Genomic DNA, 24,506 nt, shown 5'->3' with positions numbered 1-24,506 from the left:
CACTATGAAAGCCGCTATATAAAATAAAGATTGACTGAATGATTGAAGATACAGGACTGAAGCAAGAAACAGGAGAAGAGGAAGACACCGACTAAAAGAGACGACAGGAAAAAAGACCAGCTTATCTGTCGTAGTCTCTCAAATTACATTTCTCAGACCTGTTTAAACCTTAAATAAATCTAAGTAGACAATATTTCAGAGCAAAGCAAAACAGAGTGCTAATCGATTAGAAACCCACCCTAAGGGGTTTGAACCACTCGGGTCCCGTCGACCGTTAAAATTATTTCCATTATAACGTCGTGAAGCAACGGTACAATAAACAGGTGTAGGTTATTAAATAAAAAATTTTGTCATTTTGATGGATAAGCCCAGATTTTAAAAAATTTTCATTCGTCGTCAACAACTTCGCTCAAACGACACGATCTCGCATGGACACATTGACAACATGAACTATGTTAGGCCGTCTATGAAAACAGGACGCGACTGAAGTTCAAAACCAAAAAGACTTTCGACAAATAAAAACCAAAGAAAAGTAGTCGGAGAAATATCGGAAAAGCAAATGAAACACTAAGACTTCGATTAATCGCTAGCTAAGTTATAAAAGAGGAAAACACATTACAAGATGTGCAAAACAATTACCTCCGATCTGATGTCAAAAGACCAACCCTTTGATAGAACTGTGTTAGTTAGGCTCTTTATATGAAACGCACAAAAAACGATAACAGCAGATAATGTATTATGATTAATTAAGGTTACGCCTTGTTGATATAAAATTCGTTGGATTTGTTTGTTTCGTGGTGTGACATAGTACAGGTCACAGAAAGCCAGTACAGCATGTCCCGTGACTAATTGTCGCAATAGTAAACTTGTCATGCCGCTTCTTCTTGCAATTGACGCAACCTCATAAAAAACATTTTTTTAAAACGGACGCACGTTACGTGTGTCCCACCGATTCCATTAGTGTATTTTCTGCCGATACACGACTTCACTCTATGCATCAAATCCTTGAGAAAAGTAAAACTTTCATTAAGTAAATTTGTACATAAAGAAAAAAAAAGAGCCATGACATGTTCATGGTTTATGCATTGGCCCCAAAACGAGATGAATTTCGCAGTGACCCCTATATTTCCTGATATTGCCTAAATCACAATTTAGATAGACCAGTAGTCATAAAACAATATCCTCTAGAAAGTGTCCTGAGGGCATCAGATGATTCTAGGGCATTTGCCAAGCACTCCCATCTTTCACTTCCAGAGCTCGGCAACTCTGCCAAATCAAGCCACCCTGACCCTAACTCCCTAACCCTAACCTTAAGCAACCCCAGCCCTAAAACCTAACCCTAACCCAATACTTAACCCTAAACCTAACCATTAAGAATTATCTGATGCCCTGGGGACACTTCCTAGGGGATATTCCTGTGTGTTGCCATAAAACATATTTGTGACGTCAGTTTGGTTCTGTGTTGTTGAAAACGTCGAGAGGGTCGAGGCTTATGGAATGAGGGAGAGGGTGATCCTGAATCAACGCTTAAGAACAATCTATCTGTAGAGTGCAGCTTGCCAAGCAATGCCAGTCCAGGACTGTCCCTCTCCTGGGCGGCGGCTAATTGATTCAGACGCTGCTGATTGTCTCCTTCGGCTGTCAATTTCACAGTAGTACCGCCCATTGAATATCTTTTCATTCCAACAAAAAAGTAGGCTGCGTCATATCCAAGCTGAAAGGTGCTGAGGATTTAAATCCTGTGACATTGTAGCCTTACATTGTGAGTTGTATATTTAATATTATTTAATATTAAACATTTCAGCATCAGACCATGCCATTAATATTATTATTATTATTATTATTTTAAATAATTAGTTTTACTATCACTTGTAGCTTATAAACCACGCTCCCCGCACTAAAAAAGGTTGCAAAGACAAGAGCGCCACCTGCAGGACATTGTGTGGAAATAGAGTTAAAAAGTAAACTTAAACTTGTATGATACAGTCCACTCTCAACAATACGAATTTCAACAGACCAGTGGGAAAAAAAAATCGTCTCATCATTAATTCTTATAATCAGGAGTCGAAGCCTCTAAGCCACCACATACTGCCAGTTTTTATTAAAGTTACAGTAACACTGAAATCCATTTTCAAGTGCAGCGCAATCACAAGTATTACACATGTAGAAGTGCTGTGCATTTGATAGAATACACAGGTGTAAATGAACTGTTTAAAATGTATACTTATAGAAATATAAATAATTAGCACAAACAAAAAATGTGTTAAGAGAATTCATGTTGTAGAAGTAATTTACAATAAGCAACTGCTAAATTTGGACCATGTAGAAAAATGGTAGTCAGGACATTTGGACAATGGGGCTTGTTTAATAACTGACTGTAGCTGCAGTTACCATGGAAACAATGCATAGTGGTACTAAAGGGTATGCCATTGGATTGTGAAAAGGTTACGACACGACAAACCCGTCATTATTTTCAAATGATGTTTTCTTTACTACTCTATCATCTACTTGTGATGCTTGCAACAATTCACGGTGATCATTTATTACAGTTGCACAGAAGTGTGTTTTTTGAATAGCTGTTACGGTCCAGGAGCTGCTCTTCAGTTCGAGAATGCCTGACCTGTGGGTAATGCCCCGCCAGCACCATCTAGTGCACAGCACTGTATTGCAAGATAAATAGGCAAGTGTATCTATATAAACTGAATGAATGTGGAAGCCCAGGACCTGCTCTTCAGTTCTTTGAATTACATTCAAATATCTTTAGAAAGTTACTCCTTTGCACTTGCTGCTACTGCATTCCTTTCTGTTTCCAGTAAAAGTTAAATAATTTCACTTAATTAACAGACGATTCTTTTGTCTGCTAAACGAAAATACCGAAAAAAATTCTTTGCATGTTTTTAATTTTTTTTTTTTTTTTTAAAATACATTCAGTTCTAAACATATATTATTGACAATATAAATCTTTTGGAAACAGTATTTACATTCAACAGTGCTTAATCATTGCCATTTTATTTGCATTCAGTTCAAGGTCATTTTTTTATGGCCAGATCCCTGTCCTCTTAATCCACCTCCTCAATAGTGGGCCCCTGGGAGGCAGACCCTGAGCCTGCCCGTGCCTGGGACCCACAGCTTCCTCCTGGCATCCCTCCTGGCGCCCCTCCCTGGTACAGCTTGCTCATGATGGGGTTACACACTTTCTCCAGCTCTTTCAGCTGGTGCTCATACTCCTCCTTGTCTGCCATCTGATTTTTGTCCAGCCAGGAGATGGCCTGGTTGCACTTGTCAATGATCTGCTTCTTGTCATCCTCGCTGATCTTGGATTTCACATTCTCCTCCTCCACGCTGCTCTTCATGTTGAAGGCGTAGGACTCCAGGGAATTCTTGGCCGCTATCTTCTCCCTCTGGGCATCGTCCTGGGCTCTGTACTTGTCTGCGTCCTGCACCATCCTCTCGATCTCCTCTTTGCTCAGCCGGCCCTTGTCGTTGGTGATGGTGATCTTGTTCTCTTTGCCGGTGCTCTTGTCCACCGCAGACACGTTCAGGATGCCGTTGGCGTCGATGTCAAAGGTCACCTCAATCTGTGGCACTCCTCGCGGGGCGGGGGGGATGCCCGACAGCTCAAACTTGCCCAGATGGTTGTTGTCCTTCGTCATGGCCCTCTCTCCCTCGTACACCTGGATGAGGACGCCCGGCTGGTTGTCCGAGTAGGTGCTGAAGGTCTGGGTTTGCTTGGTGGGGATGGTGGTGTTGCGCTTGATCAGGGCGGTCATAACTCCTCCTGCGGTCTCGATGCCCAAAGACAGCGGGGCCACGTCTAGCAGCAGCAGGTCCTGCACGTTTTCAGAGGTGTCGCCCATCAAGATGGCTGCCTGCACAGCTGCACCGTAGGCCACCGCTTCATCAGGGTTGATGCTCTTGTTCAGCTCCCTGCCGTTGAAGAAGTCCTGGAGGAGTTTCTGGATCTTGGGGATGCGAGTGGAGCCTCCCACCAGAACTATGTCTTGGATCTTAGACTTGTCCATCTTGGCATCCCTTAGTGCCTTCTCCACGGGCTCCAGAGTCCCTCTGAAAAGGTCAGAGTTCATCTCCTCGAAGCGAGCCCTCGTGATTGACGTGTAGAAGTCAATACCTTCATACAGAGAGTCAATCTCAATGCTGGCCTGAGTGCTGGAGGACAGGGTTCTCTTGGCTCTCTCACACGCGGTCCTCAGCCTCCTGACCGCCCTCTTGTTCTGGCCGAGGTCCTTCTTGTATTTCCTCTTGAACTCTTCAATGAAGTGGTTGACCATGCGGTTGTCAAAGTCCTCCCCGCCCAGGTGGGTGTCCCCTGCCGTGGCCTTCACCTCAAAGATCCCGTCCTCGATGGTCAGGATGGACACGTCAAAGGTGCCGCCGCCCAGGTCAAAGATCAGGACGTTGCGCTCTCCTCTGCTGCCCTTGTCCAGCCCGTAGGCGATGGCAGCTGCTGTGGGCTCATTGATAATTCTCAGCACGTTCAGTCCAGCGATCACGCCAGCATCCTTGGTAGCCTGGCGCTGGGAGTCGTTGAAGTAGGCGGGCACAGTGATGACGGCGTTGGACACTTTCTGGCCCAGGTAAGCCTCTGCAATCTCTTTCATCTTGATCAGGACCATGGAGGAGATCTCCTCTGGATTGAAGGTCTTGTTCTCCCCTTTGTATTCCACTTGTACCTTGGGTTTCCCTGCTTCATTCACCACCATGAACGGCCAGTGCTTCATATCAGACTGCACAACAGAGTCTTCGTATTTCCTTCCGATCAGTCGCTTGGCATCGAAAACAGTGTTGCTGGGGTTCATGGCCACCTGGTTCTTGGCAGCATCTCCAATGAGCCTCTCTGTGTCCGTGAAGGCCACGTAGCTGGGGGTGGTCCTGTTGCCCTGGTCATTGGCGATGATCTCCACTTTGCCATGCTGGAACACCCCCACGCAGGAGTAGGTGGTGCCCAGGTCAATGCCAATAGACACTCCCTTGGGTGCAGACATCTTTACAGGGGCTCTGGGTTGTAGTCTCTGCAGCAAACAAGTGGAACAGCAGGTTTAGTACACAATACAAGTTGTAGGATCTTATAATGTGATTAATGTACAAAAACAAGCAGATCATTTGAAAATGCTTACAGCTTATGATTAACTACAAAGATCCATTAATAATGAATGCATGTATTGAAATGTTTTAGACTGGACCCCTAAGGGTTTAACTCGTATTTCATATGGGCAAAAGTGAAATATCACAAACAGTACAAAAGGTATAAGGACATGTATGGAGTAAGTAGAATATGACATTGCTGTGACTCTGAAAAATTCGAATGTATCCATTCAATTTATTGCAATACATGTTTAATTCGTTCTCTGCTGCGCCCAGCAGCTATTTTTTTTTTTCATATGTATTTTATAACGGACATTGATATATATATATATATATGTTAAAAAGCTTAGCGCTATTTGAGAATAAATATTAAGAAATTATATCGGTAGCTCAGAAAAACGACACAGTCGCATGCTACGAAACGAGAGCTTTAATAAGGGCTTACACGGTGACTTACAGTTTGCTTGTTCTGGTTTGTGTCGGTGTGTCGAGTCGATCCTCTGCTCTGCTCTGCTCTCCTCTGCTCTCCTCTCCTCTCCTCTGCTCTGCTCTGCTCTGCTCTGCTCTCCTCTCCTCTGCTCTGCTCTGCTCTCCTCTGCTCTCCTCTCCTCTGCTCTGCTCTGCTCTGCTCCCGAGAGACGAGCGGGCAGGAGAGGAGACGAGACGAGAGAGAGGAGAGCGAGCAGGAGAGAAGAGACGAGAGCGAGCCGACGAGGAGACAGCGCTCGGGAGAGTGCTACGAGACGAGACGCGACGAGTCTTCGACGAGACGAGAGGAGCAGGAGACGATACTCGAGAGGAGACGGGAGATTCTCTCTCCTCTCACTCTCCTCTCCTCTCCTCTGCTCTCCTCTGCTACGCGGAACGCGACCCCCGAGAGGAGACCAGAGAGGCAGAGGCGGACGAGAGGAGCCGAGACGAGAGGAGCGGCTGCTCTGCTCTGCTCTGCTCTCCTCTCCTCTGCTCTGCTCTCCTCTCTGCTCTCCTCTCCTCTCCTCTGCTCTGCTCTGCTCTGCTCTGCTCTCCTCTCCTCTCCTCTCCTCTGCTCTGCTCTCCTCTCCTCTCCTCTGCTCTCTCTCCTCTGCTCTCCTCTCCTCTCCTCTGCTCCTCTGCTCTCTCCTCTGCTCTGCTCTCCTCTCCTCTGCTCTCCTCTCTCTCCTCTCCTCTCCTCTGCTCTCCTCTCCTCTGCTCTCCTCTCCTCTCCTCTGCTCTCCTCTCCTCTGCTCTCCTCTGCTCTGCTCTGCTCTCCTCTGCTCTCCTCTCCTCTCTCTCTCCTCTCCCTCTCCTCTCCTCTCCTCTCCTCTGCTCTCTCTGCTCTCCTCTGCTCTCCTCTGCTCTCTCTGCTCTCCTCTCCTCTGCTCTCCTCTGCTCTGCTCTGCTCTTTCTCTCTGGCAGCTGCTTCTCACACTCTCGTGCAGCTGCCGGCTCTTTTATTCGGTGCAGCGCCTCTTCTGGAACGCTCGAGCGAATTCTAAGCCAATCAGTGCGCTGCTTTCTATTTACAGGCGCGGCTTCCTGCGAGGCTGTGACGAGAGATCAGAGCGAAGGTTCGAGAAGTTTCTTGAACAGGACCTGATATTTCCAGCAAAGCAGAACACACTGAGTGTTACATGGAAAATCTGACATGGATATGCAATCTGTGTACTAATGTCCAGTAATGTTGGAGAAGGGGATTATTTCTACTTCCTTCCATTTAAATTAGTTTACACGTAAAACAATAAGCATTTTACATATAACATAAACCTGTGATTAATTATTGTTGAAAGGACGTGTGTGTGTGTGTGTGTGTGTGTGTATATGTGTGTGTATATATATATATATATATATATATATATATATATATATATATATATATATATATATATATATATTCTATACTATAATTATAGAACTGCCGAGGTGTGGGTGTTTTTGTTGATCCCGGTGTGTGATGAGATTGTCTTTTGCAGTGACGTTGTTTTCGGGGATTGCTGACTCTTATATTGTTTATCTGATGCTCGATCATAATCCCTTGTGTAAATGTTTATTTGTATTGTTTTCTTGTTCCGTTTTTATGTTTGTCCCGGGACTGTCAATGAACATGAGCTCAAATATCTAAATCTGAGTGCAATACATATTATGTATCATGAAAGTTACAAACTGTACGGTGTCCCTGTCAAATAAATATATAAATAAAAAATAATAATAGAAAAAGCGCCACAGTATTAGGAAGCACCGTCCATTCCAATGTGCTGGACCTCAGGAACCGATCCAGAAACTTCTCCAAGCTTCGCTCTGTGTCGTCACAGACTCACTAGAAACCGTTTCTATGGTAAATAGAAAGCAGCCCACAGATTGGCTTAGATTTCACTCGAGCGTTCCAGAAGAGCAGCTGCACTGAATAAAAAACCCGCAGCAGCAGTAAGAGAGACAGAAGTAACTGGAGAAGAGACGAGAGGTGAGGAATCAAACGAGAAGAGGGAGAAGAGGGAGAAGAGGGAGAAGGGCATCAGACCGTCTCGTCACACTGACACAAACCCGAACAAGTAAACTGTAAGTCGTTTTGAGACATTAATGAATCTCTGGTTTTGTAGCATCCTATTCTACTGATAGCCCGCTAGTGACATTCATTTCTTAATGCATATTCTGAAATATCATTGATCTTAATACACGTTGTGTGGCTTTTTTGCTCGAATGTCTTGAAAATGATTACATACATATTAGAAAAAAAAAAAAATAATAATAATAAAAACGGTGCGATTAAAATAACCGTGGGTGTAAAGTAAATTAAGTTGAAGCATTCGAATTTTCTAGAATCACTGAGTTGGTGTTTCCCTTTCAGTCATGAAATTACAAAGAATTGATTCAAGTGTTAGTAGAACATTGTACTCATACATATTAGTTTGTACTGCATTTGAATACAAAGAACTGACTGCAAATGAATAAAAAGCATTTTTTAACTTGTTTTCCAAATGATCTGCTTGTTTTTGTACATTAATCGCATTATAAGATCCTAGAACTTGTATTGTGTACTAAACCTGCTGTTCCACCTGTTTGCTGCAGAGACTACAACCCAGAGCCCCTGTAAAGATGTCTGCACCCAAGGGAGTGTCTATTGGCATTGACCTGGGCACCACCTACTCCTGCGTGGGGGTGTTCCAGCATGGCAAAGTGGAGATCATCGCCAATGACCAGGGCAACAGGACCACCCCCAGCTACGTGGCCTTCACGGACACAGAGAGGCTCATTGGAGATGCTGCCAAGAACCAGGTGGCCATGAACCCCAGCAACACTGTTTTCGATGCCAAGCGACTGATCGGAAGGAAATACGAAGACTCTGTTGTGCAGTCTGATATGAAGCACTGGCCGTTCATGGTGGTGAATGAAGCAGGGAAACCCAAGGTACAAGTGGAATACAAAGGGGAGAACAAGACCTTCAATCCAGAGGAGATCTCCTCCATGGTCCTGATCAAGATGAAAGAGATTGCAGAGGCTTACCTGGGCCAGAAAGTGTCCAACGCCGTCATCACTGTGCCCGCCTACTTCAACGACTCCCAGCGCCAGGCTACCAAGGATGCTGGCGTGATCGCTGGACTGAACGTGCTGAGAATTATCAATGAGCCCACAGCAGCTGCCATCGCCTACGGGCTGGACAAGGGCAGCAGAGGAGAGCGCAACGTCCTGATCTTTGACCTGGGCGGCGGCACCTTTGACGTGTCCATCCTGACCATCGAGGACGGGATCTTTGAGGTGAAGGCCACGGCAGGGGACACCCACCTGGGCGGGGAGGACTTTGACAACCGCATGGTCAACCACTTCATTGAAGAGTTCAAGAGGAAATACAAGAAGGACCTCGGCCAGAACAAGAGGGCGGTCAGGAGGCTGAGGACCGCGTGTGAGAGAGCCAAGAGAACCCTGTCCTCCAGCACTCAGGCCAGCATTGAGATTGACTCTCTGTATGAAGGCATTGACTTCTACACGTCAATCACGAGGGCTCGCTTTGAGGAGATGAACTCTGACCTTTTCAGAGGGACTCTGGAGCCTGTGGAGAAGGCACTAAGGGATGCCAAGATGGACAAGTCTAAGATCCAAGACATAGTTCTGGTGGGAGGCTCCACTCGCATCCCCAAGATCCAGAAACTCCTCCAGGACTTCTTCAACGGCAGGGAGCTGAACAAGAGCATCAACCCTGATGAAGCGGTGGCCTACGGTGCAGCTGTGCAGGCAGCCATCCTGATGGGCGACACCTCTGAAAACGTGCAGGACCTGCTGCTGCTAGACGTGGCCCCGCTGTCTTTGGGCATCGAGACCGCAGGAGGAGTTATGACCGCCCTGATCAAGCGCAACACCACCATCCCCACCAAGCAAACCCAGACCTTCAGCACCTACTCGGACAACCAGCCGGGCGTCCTCATCCAGGTGTACGAGGGAGAGAGGGCCATGACGAAGGACAACAACCATCTGGGCAAGTTTGAGCTGTCGGGCATCCCCCCCGCCCCGCGAGGAGTGCCACAGATTGAGGTGACCTTTGACATCGACGCCAACGGCATCCTGAACGTGTCTGCAGTGGACAAGAGCACCGGCAAAGAGAACAAGATCACCATCACCAACGACAAGGGCCGGCTGAGCAAAGAGGAGATCGAGAGGATGGTGCAGGACGCAGACAAGTACAGAGCCCAGGACGAGGCCCAGAGGGAGAAGATAGCGGCCAAGAATTCCCTGGAGTCCTACGCCTTCAACATGAAGAGCAGCGTGGAGGAGGAGAACATGAAATCCAAGATCAGCGAGGATGACAAGAAGCAGATCATTGACAAGTGCAACCAGGCCATCTCCTGGCTGGACAAAAATCAGATGGCAGACAAGGAAGAGTATGAGCACCAGCTGAAAGAGCTGGAGAAAGTGTGTAACCCCATTATGAGCAAGCTGTACCAGGGAGGGGCGCCAGGAGGGATGCCAGGAGGAAGCTGTGGGTCCCAGGCACGGGCAGGCTCAGGGTCTGCCTCCCAGGGGCCCACCATTGAGGAGGTGGATTAAGAGAACAGGATCTGGCCATAAAAAAATGACCTTGAACTGAATGCAAATAAAATGGCAAAGATTAAGCACTGTTGAATGTAAATACTGTTTCCAAAAGATCTATTGTGTCAATACTGTATGTTTAAACGTACAATGAATGTTATTTAAAAAAAAAATGAATTAAAAACATATTTCTAATTAAAAAACATTAAAGTGAGTTGTTTTGAATCGTTTGTTGCTTAAGTGAAATTATTTAACTATTACTGAGAAAATCTACTTCCTGGAATCTTTCTAAAGATATTTGAATGTAATAAATAGTTTTTATTCCACAATCATTCAGTTTATATAGATACACTTGCCTATTTATCTTGCAATACAGTGCTGTGCACTAGATGGTGCTGGCGGGGCATTACCCACAGGTCAGGCATTCTCGAACTGAAGAGCAGCTCCTGGACCGTAACAGCTATTCAAAAAACACACTTCTGTGCAACTGTAATAAATGATCACCGTGAATTGTTGCAAGCATCACAAGTAGATGATAGAGTAGTAAAGAAAACATCATTTGAAAATAATGACGGGTTTGTCGTGTCGTAACCTTTTCACAATCCAATGGCATACCCTTTAGTACCACTATGCATTGTTTCCATGGTAACTGCAGCTACAGTCAGTTATTAAACAAGCCCCATTGTCCAAATGTCCTGACTACCATTTTTCTACATGGTCCAAATTTAGCAGTTGCTTATTGTAAATTACTTCTACAACATGAATTCTCTTAACACATTTTTTGTTTGTGCTAATTATTTATATTTCTATAAGTATACATTTTAAACAGTTCATTTACACCTGTGTATTCTATTAAATGCACAGCACTTCTACATGTGTAATACTTTTAATTGCACTGCACTTGAAAATGGATGGGGGGCCGCACAAGAGAATGTACCACTCACGAAACCGAGATATGTCCCAAATCATACCTTTTTTATTTCCTATACATTTTAGTATTTAAATTAGGAATGTATATTACTACCACTGCAACACCAGCAGCTTTGAAATGTATTTGTATTTTATCCTGAGTCTTGGTGCCACAACAGGCTTAGGTTTGAGCACCAATATCATGCTGTCACATCTTACATTGTCCACCTCGCAACAATTAATAATACCGAAATAGGTACTCTTCAAACTATACCAATTAAACTCTTATGGGTTATTCTTCAGTAGTGAGGCAGAATGCATCTTGACTTGTACAACTAACCACTTCACTAAGAGCTGAATATATGTACAGTGAACTCCACTTAATTACTACAGTAGTACTTTCTCTAACAAAAGTTGAACACCAAAACTACAATACTGTACAGAGAGCATTTTCCCGATGTAGTTGAAGCCGAACACAGCTCACCAAACCCGCACCAAGCATTTTGGGAACCTCTGGCTTAGAGGCTTCAACTCCTTTAAAGAATTACTGATCCGTTGAAATTCGTATCATTGAGAGTGTATGTATCATACAAGTTTAATTTTTAATAGTATTTTCACTCATGTCCTGCGGGTGGCGCACTTGTCTTTGCAACCTGTGTCAGCACGGTGAGCATGATACGCTACAAGTGATAGTGACACTAGTTACTAGAAGAAGAAAAAACAAAACTCAATAATATTAATGCATGTTCTGGTGCTGAAATGTTTCAGTACTAAATATACGACTCACAATGCCTCACGATTTAAGTTTAGGGCTGCCAGTCCTCAGCACCTTTAAGCTTAGCTTTAACGCAGCTTACTTTTTTTGTTGAATGAAAACATTAACTGTGGGCGGTTGTTCTTGGAAATGGACAGCCGAAGGAGGCAATCAGCAGCCTCTGAATCTATTACCGCCCTCCCAGGGGAGGGATACTCCAGGACTGTGGCACTGCATTGCGAGCTGCACAGATCACTTAACACAGCTACAAGAAAAAGAAGAAAACGGTCTCTGTATAAGGGGTAGGCGTTCAGTTAATCTGTTCATTGTGATTTAATATTGATGTACTGATTAAACTGTTTGTATTGAATTACTTGTGCACATAACATGTCTAGCGTGTGTGTGAGCGAGCTACAACTATTACAGTCAACAATAGCTTTTTTTTTTTAATCTTATCGGTGCATTAAAATTAACCCGATGCTTTACTGTGCGTTTTCAGCGTGCCTTTTCTGCATTCTCTACCGGGTAACGCATTTCCACCGTGTTATTTGTTTATAATTTCTGGGTTTTAAACGCCTTGGCTGTGTATATAGTAATGTATTTATAATGCAAGTGCGTCCAGCTGCTGCTGTTTCTGAGTCAGTGCAAGGTATTTGTATAATATTAATTGCATGTTTTCCTGTCAGATTGATCACATGTCAATGCAGTCAGGCTGTGAGTGATGGCAGTGGCTGTTTTGTGAATGCGTTGTTCATAGATCGTGTATGGAAGATTACATTGGGTAAGGCAAGACTCCCTTTGCGCTCTGCAGTGAGGCCAGTCCAGGCTTTACTGTAGTTTAAATGAATTAGTTGTAGTCTAGAGGTTCAAACTTTAGGTCTGAATTGTGTTAACATATACAACACGCACACGTCATTTGTTATAACCGAACCAGAAGTTATGTTTTAACTTCCTACTGATATTCCATCACATTTTCCAGGCCTTAAAGAAACTTACACATGTTGCATACCGAAGAATCGCAAATTAAATATGTAAGGTTATGCAGCGCAAGTTATCAACGTAGAGTATGTTTTTCATTTTACACACAGTATGCAATCGTAATGACGTTTTAAAATATTACCTAATGATGTAAAAAGTTGTGCCATGTGATGCATTCTTATTGTTATGTCACTATGGGTCAATTGCAATGTGCTCAGGGTTTTGTTCTAACTGGAGATCATCTCCTGGTGAGTACAAAGGACAAGAATCACATTGGTCTGCAAGATAGAACCACCTACAATGAACTAAACCTCTCCAGGTGGGACTTACAGACAATCTTAATTGCAATGAACACTATGCAGCAGCCCTGCCCAGTGGAGTTGTGTAAACGGTATAAAGTCCAGCAATTCTTTAGACTCAGTTCTACTACTAAATCTTACGAGCAGCACCACCAAATGCATTTCTTAGTTGCAACGCAATCCTTAATGCATTCACCAAAACACATGTTTTTGCTCCATTGTGTAATTTGGAACACATTTAATGAAATTGACATTTAATGAATATTACAAAATGTATCTTAGCCTTTTGAGAATGTAACACATGGACAAGCATGTATTGCATTGTGCTGCACCTGGGTAATGTTCAATGCATTGAGCAGCTTCAGTGTTTCAATGCTGCCTGATTAACGAGTTTTCCTGGAGTTATTGATAGCTTGTTATCTGTCTCACAGTTCAGTGTTTCAATGCTGCAGCAGTGCTGTGAAAAAGTATTTGCCCCTGTCTGATTTTTTGCATTTTTGCACATTTTTCACATTGAATTTGGTCAGATCTTTTCATGGGTTGTAGTAGAATATAGCGGGAGTCTGAGAGAAAAAAATGACACCAAAGTCTGGTGCTTCTTTCATTTGTTTGGTGTGCAAGGTAATCAAACATGCAATCTTCAGGTGTGAAAAAGTTATTGCCCCCCTAGTTAACTCAACCCAATTAAAGGGATAATTAGGGTCAGCTGTTTGAATACTTTGGTTAACAATCGGGCCTGATTTGGGCCAGCCCTGCCCAATATAAATTTGACTAACTTTGGCCCTTACCATCAGAGTGAAGTTGTCAGCACACAATTTCTAGAGGCACATCATGCCACGATCAAAAGAAATTCCTGAAGACCTCTGGAAAAAAGTTGTTGATGCCTATCAGTCTGGAAAGGGTTACAAAACCATTTCTAAGGCTCTGGGACTCCACCAAACCACAGCCAGAGCCATATTGTCCAAATGGAGAAAGTTTGGGACAGTAATGAATCTTCCCAGGAGTGGCCGTCCTGCCAAAATCTCTCCAAGAGCAAAGCATAAAATCGTCCAGGAAGTCACAAAGAACCCTAGAACAACATCCAGGGATCTGCAGGCGCCTCTCGCCTCGGCTAAGGTCAGTGTTCATGACTCCACCATCAGAAACACACTGAGCAAAAATGGGTTTTATGGCAGAGTAGCAAGGTGGAAACCACTGCTATTAAGAAGAACATGAATGCTCGTCTCAAGTTTGCCAAAAAGCACCTGGATGATCCTCGAGTTCTGGAACAATGTTCTATGGACAGATGAGTCAAAAGTGGAATTTTTTGGCCAACATGGGGCCCGTTATGTCTGGTGAAAACCAAACACTGCATTCCACAGTAAGAACCTCATACCAACGGTCAAGCATGGTGGTGGTAGTGCCATGATTTGGGGATGCTTTGCTGCATCAGGACCTGGACGACTAACCATCATTGAAGGAACCATGAGTTCTGCTTTGTATCAGAGAATTCTACAGGAGAATGTCAGGCCATCCGTCCGTGAACTGATGGTAAAGCGCAGCTGGGTCATGCAGCAAGACAATGATCCAAAACACACAAGCAAGTCTACACCAGAATGGTTGAAGAACAAGAAATTTAAAGTTTTGGAATGGCCTAGTCAAAGTCCAGACTTTGTGGCAGGACCTGAAACGAGCAGTTTATGCTCGAAAACCCACAAATGTCACTGAGTTGAAGCAGTTCAGCATGAAGGAGTGGGCCAAAATTCCTCCATGGCCCTGTGAGAGACTGATCAATAACTACAGGAAGCGTTTGGTTGCAGTTATTGCTGCTAAAGTTGGCGTAACCAGTTGTTGAGTCTAGGGGGGCGATTACTTTTTCACACAGGGGAATTGGGGGTTGCATAACTTTAATAAATAAATGAAATAAATATCAAAGTGTTGTGTTGTTTGTTCACTCAGGGTCCCTTTTATCTAATATTAGATTTTGGTTGAAGATCTGATAACATTTAGTGTCAAATGCAGAAAATCAGATGGGGCAAATACTTTTTCGTGACACTGTGGATTAGCGAGCTTGCTGGAGTTATTGACAGCTTGTTATCTGTCTCAGTTATTGATAGCTTGTTATCTGTCTCAGTTATTGACAGCTTGTTATCTGTCTCGCAGTTATTGACAGCTTGTTGTCTGGCTCAGTTATTGACAGCTTGTTATCTGTCTCAGTTATTGACAGCATAAAAACAAAAAGGTCAATGTGCTGGAGTGGCCAGGTCAAAGCTCAGACCTCAATCCAATTGAGAATATGTGGAAAGAGTTGAAAATTGCTGTTCACCAAACGTCCTCAACCAAATTGACGGAGCTTGAGCAATTTTGCAAAGAAGAATATGTAAAAATTGCAGTGTCCAGATGTGCAAAGCTGGTAGAGACTTATCCAAATAGACTGATGGCTGTAATTGCTGCCAAAGGTGCCTCTACCAAATATTGACTCAAGGGGGTGAATACTTGTGTGGCAATGTTGCCCGCCCCTTTGTGTATTTCAGTGTTATATGCGTGTGTGTGTTAATGTTGCGTGTATAGTCATTGGTATACGGGATATAAATGGGTCCATGGAACACGTGCTGTTTAAAATGTATATTTGTATTTAGGCACGAGGATTGCACAGCACTTCACGTGCAGGTAAAATGTAATAATATGCGAGCACGGGGAATTGCACTTTATTAATTCACGTGCAGTTGTACCGCAATTCCAATTGAAAGATTGATTAGCAATCGAGTCTTGGTACAGCTGCATAAAAGCAGCATGTTTTCACTCACCCGGGGTTGTGTGTTCGTTGAGTGGAGAACGGGATTGGAGACGGAGTTAATAATCAAAGTAATAATTAAAATATCAGCTCACTGTGTTTTTCTGTGAAGTCCGTTTTGTTTGTCTATTTATTTTGGCTAAAGTGCCGTGTCCTGTGTTTTGTTTGTCTTTACAACCTTTTATTTTCTGTCAGTTCATTATTAAATGCTGAGTGACACCAAGTGCTCAGCTTCAACAAACTCCACCTCTCAATTGTTTATTTGTTGGTTCCTGGTTCTGGTCTGATGTCACCCACTGTAGCCGTCTTTGTGACATAATGCAATCAATTATTTTCTGTTTTGTATTAGTAATTAATTTAGAACAATTTGTAGATTTTATTTTTCACTTTGACATTGTGGACTTTTTTTGTGTTGATCAATGGCAAAAACTCCTAATTAAATCCATTTTGATTCCATGTTGTAACACAGTAAAATGTGGAAAAGTCCAAGGGGGTGAATACTTTTGAGAGCCACTGTATCTGTCTCACAGTTATTGACAGTTTGTTATCTGTCTCACACAGTTCAGTGCTTCAGTGCTGCTAGAATAGCGAGCTTGCTGGAGTTATTGACAGTTTATCTGTCTCACAGTTATTGACAGTTTGTTATCTGTCTCACAGTTCAATGTTTCAATGCTGTTGGATCAGTTTGAATGATCTCGAAGATGGGAATTCTGCCTGCAAGTGAAATGAATTCCATTTGCTTTGCTGTAGTGGAATTTCCACAGGGTATATTTGCAGAAATGAACTATTACCATTTTCTTATTTTTTCCACGTGTATCAAATCCTGTGTAGGCCCATATGTACTTTTGCTCACTTGATGCAAACTACATTAATGGCATCTTCTATATGGTAAACTGTACATATTTGTTATGGCACTGTATATTAGAAATGCAAGCAGTTTCCAGCTCTTTTCATTTGTCTTCAGATATATCTCAGTATAGAAGAGAAATATTGGAAAGAAAATTGATATTCAGTATTTTTCAGTTAACACCACCTATTTCATGTGTTCCCTATCTACTGGTTGTGTCTTATGTGATGTAGTTACTATGGTAACCGTGCAACAGCTCTGAGCTCAGAACTCTCTTCAGATTTCAGTGCAGAATGTGGGCGTAAGCAGCTCATCTATGACAGTGAAACCTGTGGTACCGAGACACGCTAAAAACCAAGTGAAATAAAAATGGAATGTGGTTGTCTTTTTTTAATAATGTGGGAAGTTTCTGTATAGAAAAAGAAATCATCGAAAGAAATGAATGTAATACATTGAGTACTGGGGCAAATATTTGAATAATCAAACAGACACTGAACTGTGTTCGGTGGGAGTTACTGTTTTCAGATTTGTTAAGATATCAACTGTGCGTCCGATGACATTCCTTCTCAGAAACAGAATCAGAAATACTATTCAAAATGAAAGAATACTTGAACCAGCGATCTTTTATGCCACAAACGAGCGCCTCAGCCACTATGCACAAGAGCCGGGCTCGTCTCATCTGCACAGTATTGAAATGTCCAGACATGTAGTAGGGTAGCACAGTGGCACACCCAACACTGCAATGTGTGCGTTTACAGCTATGCTTTGAATTATTTGTCCATGCAGACTTACACTGTAGTGAACTGTACTGAAAACAATCTTATGCATGAAAATTTCTGTAATCAAGGACTCTATATAGAATGAAAGGCATATCTGCTGTCTCGGCCCTCTGTGTTTTAATGCTTATTTTGCCAGGTCATTGATGACCTCCATGAGAAGGGCTTGACTGTTATTAAATGGGCCATTGGTTCTAATAAAATGATATTTCCCTTATGGGCCATTGCTTCTAATAAAATTATATTTCAGTCTTAAGCCCCCCCCCCCCCCCCCCCCCCCCCCCCCCCCCCCCCCCCCAGTTTGTTGGTCATAGTGGTGAATTGATTGTGGTAATATCATACAGTATTTATAAGTGAGTTATATACCACAGACATGCATACATCAAGACATAGTCACTTAATTTCAGGCTGGTGTGAGGTTAGCGTGAGGTTAATAGGCTGTTTCCTACAGTAGATAAGCTTTGGGTGGAATGCCAGTAATTAAGCAGTTGCACACATTTAAATGAATGATATGTCAAGGCATCTGACCATCCATCCTTAATTCAAACCTCTATATGTGTGTTTTTTAAAATGGAAATCCTGTTAATTTTGACAGCACTGGTCCCTGAAATACCCCAAAATACTTACCACTCACAGTTCCAGCAGACACAAAGTTGAGTTGTGTAAAGAGGCAGTTGGCTTGGTCATAGGATCGGAGGATGCCCACTAACCTTCAGGTCTCCCGAGTAGAGAATTGCTGGGGTGAATGGACGTAATTAGACATTCTAACTTGGGGAGAAAAAATCAGGGGTAAAATAATTGGGCACTCTAAATGGAGAATATTGTCACTCTCAAAACTCAAAGTTCTGCCTTTGTCTCCTTTGAGACAAGTCTGGTTGTCAAAAGCACTGAAAATGTTGACCTAATAACCCCACTGCCCGCCTCATCTGGATTTGGGCTTTGCTTATGTTTGATAGACAGCTGGCCTGTTCTTGTACTTTGCTAAGGTTCTCACATTAAAGCCTTGTGACGCTTCAGCAAGTTCCAGAAAGAACTGCTTCTTCTGCATCCCATCTAGTTTACTGTCAGTCTGAAATGGAATGATTCTTCCTGACAGGTGAAATGGTAGCCATATCAGTCCAGAGATGATAGACACAGAGAAGGAAAAGGGTGACACCTTTCAACTGAACAATAATTAAGCTTTCAAGACCTCAAAGGTCTCTTTTTCAGGTGAAAGTAGAAGAGAGATTGATGTTTTCATTCAAACAGAAAGAACCCATTTTGAATCACGACAATTCTAATACTGTAAGGGAAAATGCTGTATCGAAAGAAAATAAAAACCAGGATGGTTCTTGGTATTCACTCTGTACTGCAGTAATACTGGCTGTGCTTGGCTTGATGGTTGGGACCATCATCACACCATTATCGTTCTTTATCCAAAGCATGTGGGTGTTCCAGAGTGTGTTTATTTGTAGCAGTGTGATGTCACAATAGTGTCTTCCCCAAGCTTTGCATTCAGAGCTCCCCTCGGCAAGGGCAAACTCAGAACTTTGTCTGTTCCCTCACTCTTTAATCATTTTTACATTCCCCACTCAGAACCTTTGTACCTTCTCTAAATATTCATAACTGCCAGAAACACCATAGTTCTGTGGTATGTGGAGGCTGCCCTTTCATCTTTCTGTATGTCATTTCGGAGTATCAGAATCTGGGGCTATATGAAGATGTCTGTCCATCAAACATATTTTACATGTGCAAACAGATGGTGATCAACTTTTTTAATATTACTGATGGCTTTATTCTCTTAATTTGTACCATATAACTGCTGGTCCCCTTTCTTCAGTTTATTACTCTGTTGAAGATCTAGTACTTATTATTTTTTTTCTTTTACTATGCACGAAAGTCCACGATACAGTTCCTAATATCAGTTTCATGTAGTCCAAAATCTCTCCAGTGGTCTCACTGCCCCCTCACTTATGTGGCCACCTCCACCACACAGAAGGAATCCCACACTGAGACATATATCCATAGGGGCTAGACAAGAGAACCTCTAAAGAAATTAATGCCTCACATCTGCACTCCTCCATGATTATCATGCACCAAGACTGGTGTCCCTCACCTGTGGATCATTCCATTTCTCAACACTAATTACAGGACACCCTGCACAGTTTACAAGAAACGCATTACCTTACCTTTACATTGTCTGTATTTTTAAACATATTGACGGCTCTTTTTTAAATTTGTTAATCACTTGTCATAAATCAACTTGGTAATATATTTCTCAACATTGAAGGATTATGTTACAAAATGTCTCTTCTTAGGATCACAGTGTATCCAGATCTCCCTCCTGCAGCTATGCGGGCATGCTGTTTCCACAATGTGCGTCTCATTGATAAAAAGTTGAAAACAAGCAATTCGCTATTTATTTACCTATGATGCCAACAAAATGCTCGGACATGTAGTGAAAAGTGTTGAATTTAAATCAAGGAAAGTAATGTTAAAACTTTACAATGCATTAGTAAGACCTCATCTAGAATATTGTGTTCAGTTCTGGTCACCTCGCTATAAAAAGGATATGGCTGTTGTTTAAAGAATGCAAAGTAGTCACCAGAATTATTCCTGGTTTAAAAGGCATGTCATATGCAGACAGATTAAAAGAATTGAATCTGTTCAGTCTTGAACAAAGAAGACTATGCTGCGATCTGAGTCAAGCATTCAAAATTCTAAAAGGTGTTGACGATGTTGACCCAGGAGACTTTTTCAACCTGAAAAAAACAAGGACCAGGGGTCACAAATGGAGATTAGATAAAGGAGCGTTCAGAACAGAAAATAGGAGGCACTTTTTTACACAAAGAATTGTGGGAGTTTGGAACGAACTCCCCGGTAATGTTGTTGAAGCCGACACCCTGAGATCCTTCAAGAAGCTGCTTGATGAGATTCTGGGATCAACAAGCAAGATGGGCTCTCGTTTGTAAACTTTCTTATGTTCCGATGTTCTTAATACAAAAATATCAAACCTAGCCGGAATATGTTGAAAACAATCTCTGAAATTTGGACCACAGTAAATGCAGCAAAAGAGAGTAATGTGTTTTCTGCAAACACTACAGATGTCATTGTGGCAGTGTCGAATGTTTTACATTTTCAGCTGTGACTATTTTGAAGTCTAGTTGACAGCTGTGCTGCTAAGGCAATGCTGGCACCACTCGTAGCCATGGAAATGGCTCTATCCCAATGCCAATTGCTCCTCGTAAAGGTGTAGCTTTTTAAAAGGGCATTTTCTCTCATTTGGATAACTGCATTCACACAAATCTTTCTTGCTTTTCAGATACTATTTAAGAGCTTGGCACAAAATATCTGTTATCTTGCTCAGGTTGTTGTTGTTGTTGTTTCAGTCCCCATGTCCCTGTGGCCTCTCTAGAGCTCTCAGACATGTCTTCTAAGTGCAGCTGTCACACCACGGAGTGTGCCTCCTGCAACACGTCCCCCTGTGGAAGTGAAAGACAGCGCAGTTTATATTTCTTACTAGTGCATTTCTCAGTCAGTGATAACTTAAACAGAAATGTAACCCCTATCTAAACTACAAGAAGAATACGCGAGTTACGATAACTGTGACATCAGACCTGCACGAAGCTGCTCTTCAAAGACTGGTTTCTGTGGGTTTGTGAGAAATATTCCGCGTAAAGCTAGCAAGCTACATTGGTCTTTCCTTCAACGTTGGGCCTTGTAAGTCACATCCTGTATTTCAGATACTAGGACCCCAGGAAGACGGGTGCTGAATGTAAGTTCCCCTCTCTAACATGTTTCTGTATTCTCTCTCACAGGCGCAGTATGGTTTGAGTGTAGAGTGGGACATCCTTTGGCCCACTGTCTGATGCTCAGAGGTAAGATTCTTGCTTTGTTGCTACTGAATTTCTTGCTTTGTTGCAATTGGAATTTGAGGTGACTAAAATGTACATATCCAGTATTGTTACTGGATTGCTGGCGGCAGTGTACAATATCAGGCAGTATTGTGGGACTAATAATATTTTCTCTTCTAAAGCCTTTTACAGGGAGAGGGAGAGAGCCTCATTTATTTATTTGTCTTTCCTTCAACAACTATGTGAGATTCACTGTAATGAAAGAAAGACGCCAGACTCAGAAGCTTGCACAGGTGTAGAAGACTAATAATCTGATTCTTCTCGCACTGTTCCCTTTAGTCTTACATCGATGATGCAAAAACCCTTGTGGGGAACAGACTATCTTGTAATGGTGTATTGATATGAACTATGCTGAACTCAAACTATCTAAAGATAAGTTTCAGGATGTAATGAAAACCAGAAACAAAGTAAGAATTGGAGACAGAATTCCTTGCTTTTTTGTAACATGCAATACATTTTATTGGTTGACTTTCTGAGCGAAAATGTTACACAAATTTGATGTATTTTCGAAGAAACAGCTTTTTGCAGGCACTGTATGTAGGATCGACTGTGTTGTGTAGCTTTTCACAAAGAAAGGATATCTATTTAAGCGATAGTGCCTGTTAATTTAGACTCTGCCATGCGGTAGTCGACCACCCGCGAGTGGAGTTATACACTATTGGTATTAGAAAATAGTTTTTCTCATTAGTTTCTTTTAAAAAAAAAAAACATTTCAATCCTAGATTTTCCTTGAGTTTTTAATGATTCGTTGGGTACCCTATGGTTTAATTTTTTTAACTGGCACATGCAGCATTATTGACCATGTAAACTGTATTCAGTTATCAGTCAAGTTTAAGTACTATTTCAATGAAAGTCTACCCTGATCACAGCCTTGACACAATGGGTCATAGACTCCACATGGGGTCTTAAGGGATGTTAATATATTTAGTTATTCATATTTAATGCTATCGGGAGGAGAGGTAATGTAGGCACTGCTGCCTCATTGACAAGGATGGTCTCATCATTTCTAATTAAATAAGAACACCACAGAGCTTAATGGAGTTCATTGCTTCACCTGCAGAAAAAAACAAACAAACGTTTCAGAGTAAGGCAAAAGAACTTCCTCTGAAAATGAATGTGGAACTGCAAAGTTTGGTGGAACAACTAAATATTGCAGCATAAGCTTAAAAAAAACCTTAACCTCTGGAAATGAATCTCCAGCTTTCATATCGGATACAAGGCTCGGAGAGAGGTGCCAGCAAGGGAGATTCAGCACAGCCTGACTGCACAGAGAGAGGTGCCAGCAAGGGAGATTCAGCACAGCCTGACTGCACAGAGAGAGGTGCCAGCAAGGGAGATTCAGCACAGCCTGACTGCACAGAGAGAGGTGCCAGCAAGGGAGATTCAGCACAGCCTGACTGCACAGAGAGAGGTGCCAGCAAGGGAGATTCAGCACAGCCTGACTGCACAGAGAGAGGTGCCAGCAAGGGAGATTCAGCACAGCCTGACTGCACAGAGAGAGGTGCCAGCAAGGGAGATTCAGCACAGCCTGACTGCACAGAGAGAGGTGCCAGCAAGGGAGATTCAGCACAGCCTGACTGCACAGAGAGAGGTGCCAGCAAGGGAGATTCAGCACAGCCTGACTGCACAGAGAGAGGTGCCAGCAAGGGAGATTCAGCACAGCCTGACTGCACAGAGAGCTTGGGAATCGGAGGACACCCACTGACCTTCAGTTATCCCGAGCTGCTGTGGGGAATTGCGTCATTGAAAGAACATTATTGGACACTCTAAATTGGGGGAGAAAATGGGGATAAAGTAATTTGCACAGGTTTTAATATAAAAATTAATCTTTTATCTTGACCGGCACTAAGTCGAAATAATACTGAATGATTAATCAGTCATCAGTAGGGCTGTATTTTTTTTTCACGATAAAACATATTATTTATTAAAGCAGAAAATAAGTGTTGTCACTTTCAAAATGTATAACTAGAGTTATTATACAACAAATGTTCCTAAATATTTAAATGCTTACCTCAAAACAGGAAATGCTAAATTGTAGAATATTTCCTTTTTTTATGTCCACCTTTTAAAGACATTCTATTTTGCCCATCAGTGATTTATCAAACCCAATAAAAAACATGAATACATGAAAACAAACTGTCCCCTTCTTGTGCTGGGTAGAGCGATCTTTAGCAGATATATTCCCTGTCTTTGGTGCAGCTGGTTTCTATTTAATTGAAGATGTTTTAAAGAAATGGTGAAGCTCTATGCAGTGTGTTCAGTCATTTACCGGATGCAAAATGTACCGTCTGCCAGGTTACTGAATGGAGTGTAAAAGGTAGTGCATCAATTTATATTACATGATTCTTTCAGAAATGGGAACTGTCACAGGGAACTGCATATTACACAGCAATGGGTACATTTTACAGAAATTGTGGAATCCATGATAACTGAAAAAATACAGCCTTAGTCATCAGTCAGTGGGGAAGGTCTGTTTATCAAGGTTGATTTCACCTACAGATTTCACTGTGTAACAATTTTTTTTTTTTTTTGTTCCTGGGTAGTAAGTGTTATTTCCTAATTGCTTATGCCTCAAAAGTATAGAAAATGGCTATTGTTCCCCACAAACTTTGCTTTTGTGACCAGGACAGTGATATTTTAAAATATCACTATTTCCAATGGGAAAACGGGCAAATGTGTGTCTTTTCATTCACATAAAGTCAGAAAAAAACAACATATGAATCCAAATTAAAATGTATTTATACTAAAGTAATACAAAAATTACTACAAAAGATTTAGAAGTGAATAGTTTTTCGAGATTTACGATTAAACTGTATTTACAGGCTGCAGTACAGATAAAGCAATGCTGGGAATGACGGCCTTGGTACTGATAAAGCAATGCTGAGAATAAAGGCCTCCGTACTGATAAAGCAATGCTGTGAATGAAGGCTGCAGTACTGGTAAAGCAAGGCTGTGAATGAAGGCCTCAGTACTGATAAAGCAATGCTGTGAATGAAGGCTGCAGTACTGGTAAAGCAAGGCTGTGAATGAAGGCCTCAGTACTGATAAAGCAATGCTGTGAATGAAGGCTGCAGTACTGGTAAAGCAAGGCTGTGAATAAAGGCCTCCGCACTGATAAAGCAATGCTGTGAATGAAGGCTGCAGTACTGGTAAAGCAAGGCTGTGAATGAAGGCCTCAG

The 24,506-nt window shown here is 42.5% G+C and overlaps 3 protein-coding genes across 5 annotated transcripts in view; 2 read left to right on the top strand and 1 right to left on the bottom strand.

Moving 5' to 3' along the window:
* Positions 1-10,234, top strand: part of LOC121319201 (heat shock 70 kDa protein-like) — a 25,229-nt gene extending 14,995 nt beyond the window's left edge. Inside the window, exons 1-2 of one of the 2 annotated variants that reach the window (XM_041256400.1) lie at positions 7,361-7,635; positions 8,146-10,233. In XM_041256400.1, coding sequence (XP_041112334.1) covers positions 8,173-10,116 — 1,944 coding nt within the window. In that variant the 5' untranslated portion in view covers positions 7,361-7,635; positions 8,146-8,172 and the 3' untranslated portion in view covers positions 10,117-10,233. Of the gene's footprint in view, positions 1-7,360; positions 7,636-8,145 lie in introns of those variants that run through there. The other variant, XM_041256401.1, reaches the window with a different exon arrangement.
* On the bottom strand, positions 2,972-5,675 carry LOC121319202 (heat shock 70 kDa protein-like). Its single transcript, XM_041256402.1, has 2 exons — positions 5,561-5,675; positions 2,972-5,030 (listed from the first exon to the last, which is right to left on the bottom strand). Exon 2 carries the CDS (start codon positions 5,001-5,003, stop codon positions 3,060-3,062), a length of 1,944 nt encoding a protein of 647 aa, XP_041112336.1. The 5' UTR covers positions 5,004-5,030; positions 5,561-5,675; the 3' UTR covers positions 2,972-3,059.
* Positions 10,235-11,979: 1,745 nt separating the features above from the next.
* The window catches only part of LOC121319200 (engulfment and cell motility protein 2), a 57,819-nt gene continuing 45,292 nt past the window's right edge, over positions 11,980-24,506 (top strand). For both annotated transcript variants that reach the window (XM_041256399.1, XM_041256398.1), the window contains exons 1-2: positions 11,980-12,063; positions 21,232-21,291. The gene's annotated coding sequence lies outside the window, so the exon portion shown is untranslated. The remainder of the gene's footprint in view (positions 12,064-21,231; positions 21,292-24,506) is intronic.

Source organism: Polyodon spathula, chromosome 8 (genome assembly GCF_017654505.1).
Source record: "Polyodon spathula isolate WHYD16114869_AA chromosome 8, ASM1765450v1, whole genome shotgun sequence".
NCBI lineage: Eukaryota > Metazoa > Chordata > Actinopteri > Acipenseriformes > Polyodontidae > Polyodon > Polyodon spathula.
Note: the sequence above shows the minus strand (reverse complement) of the source record. Positions and strands in the feature narration are given on the sequence as shown.

Excerpts from the sequence above, each read along its gene's own strand:
- LOC121319202 (XM_041256402.1), bottom strand. The coding sequence starts at position 5,003 with ATGTCTGCACCCAAGGGAGTGTCTATTGGCATTGACCTGGGCACCACC.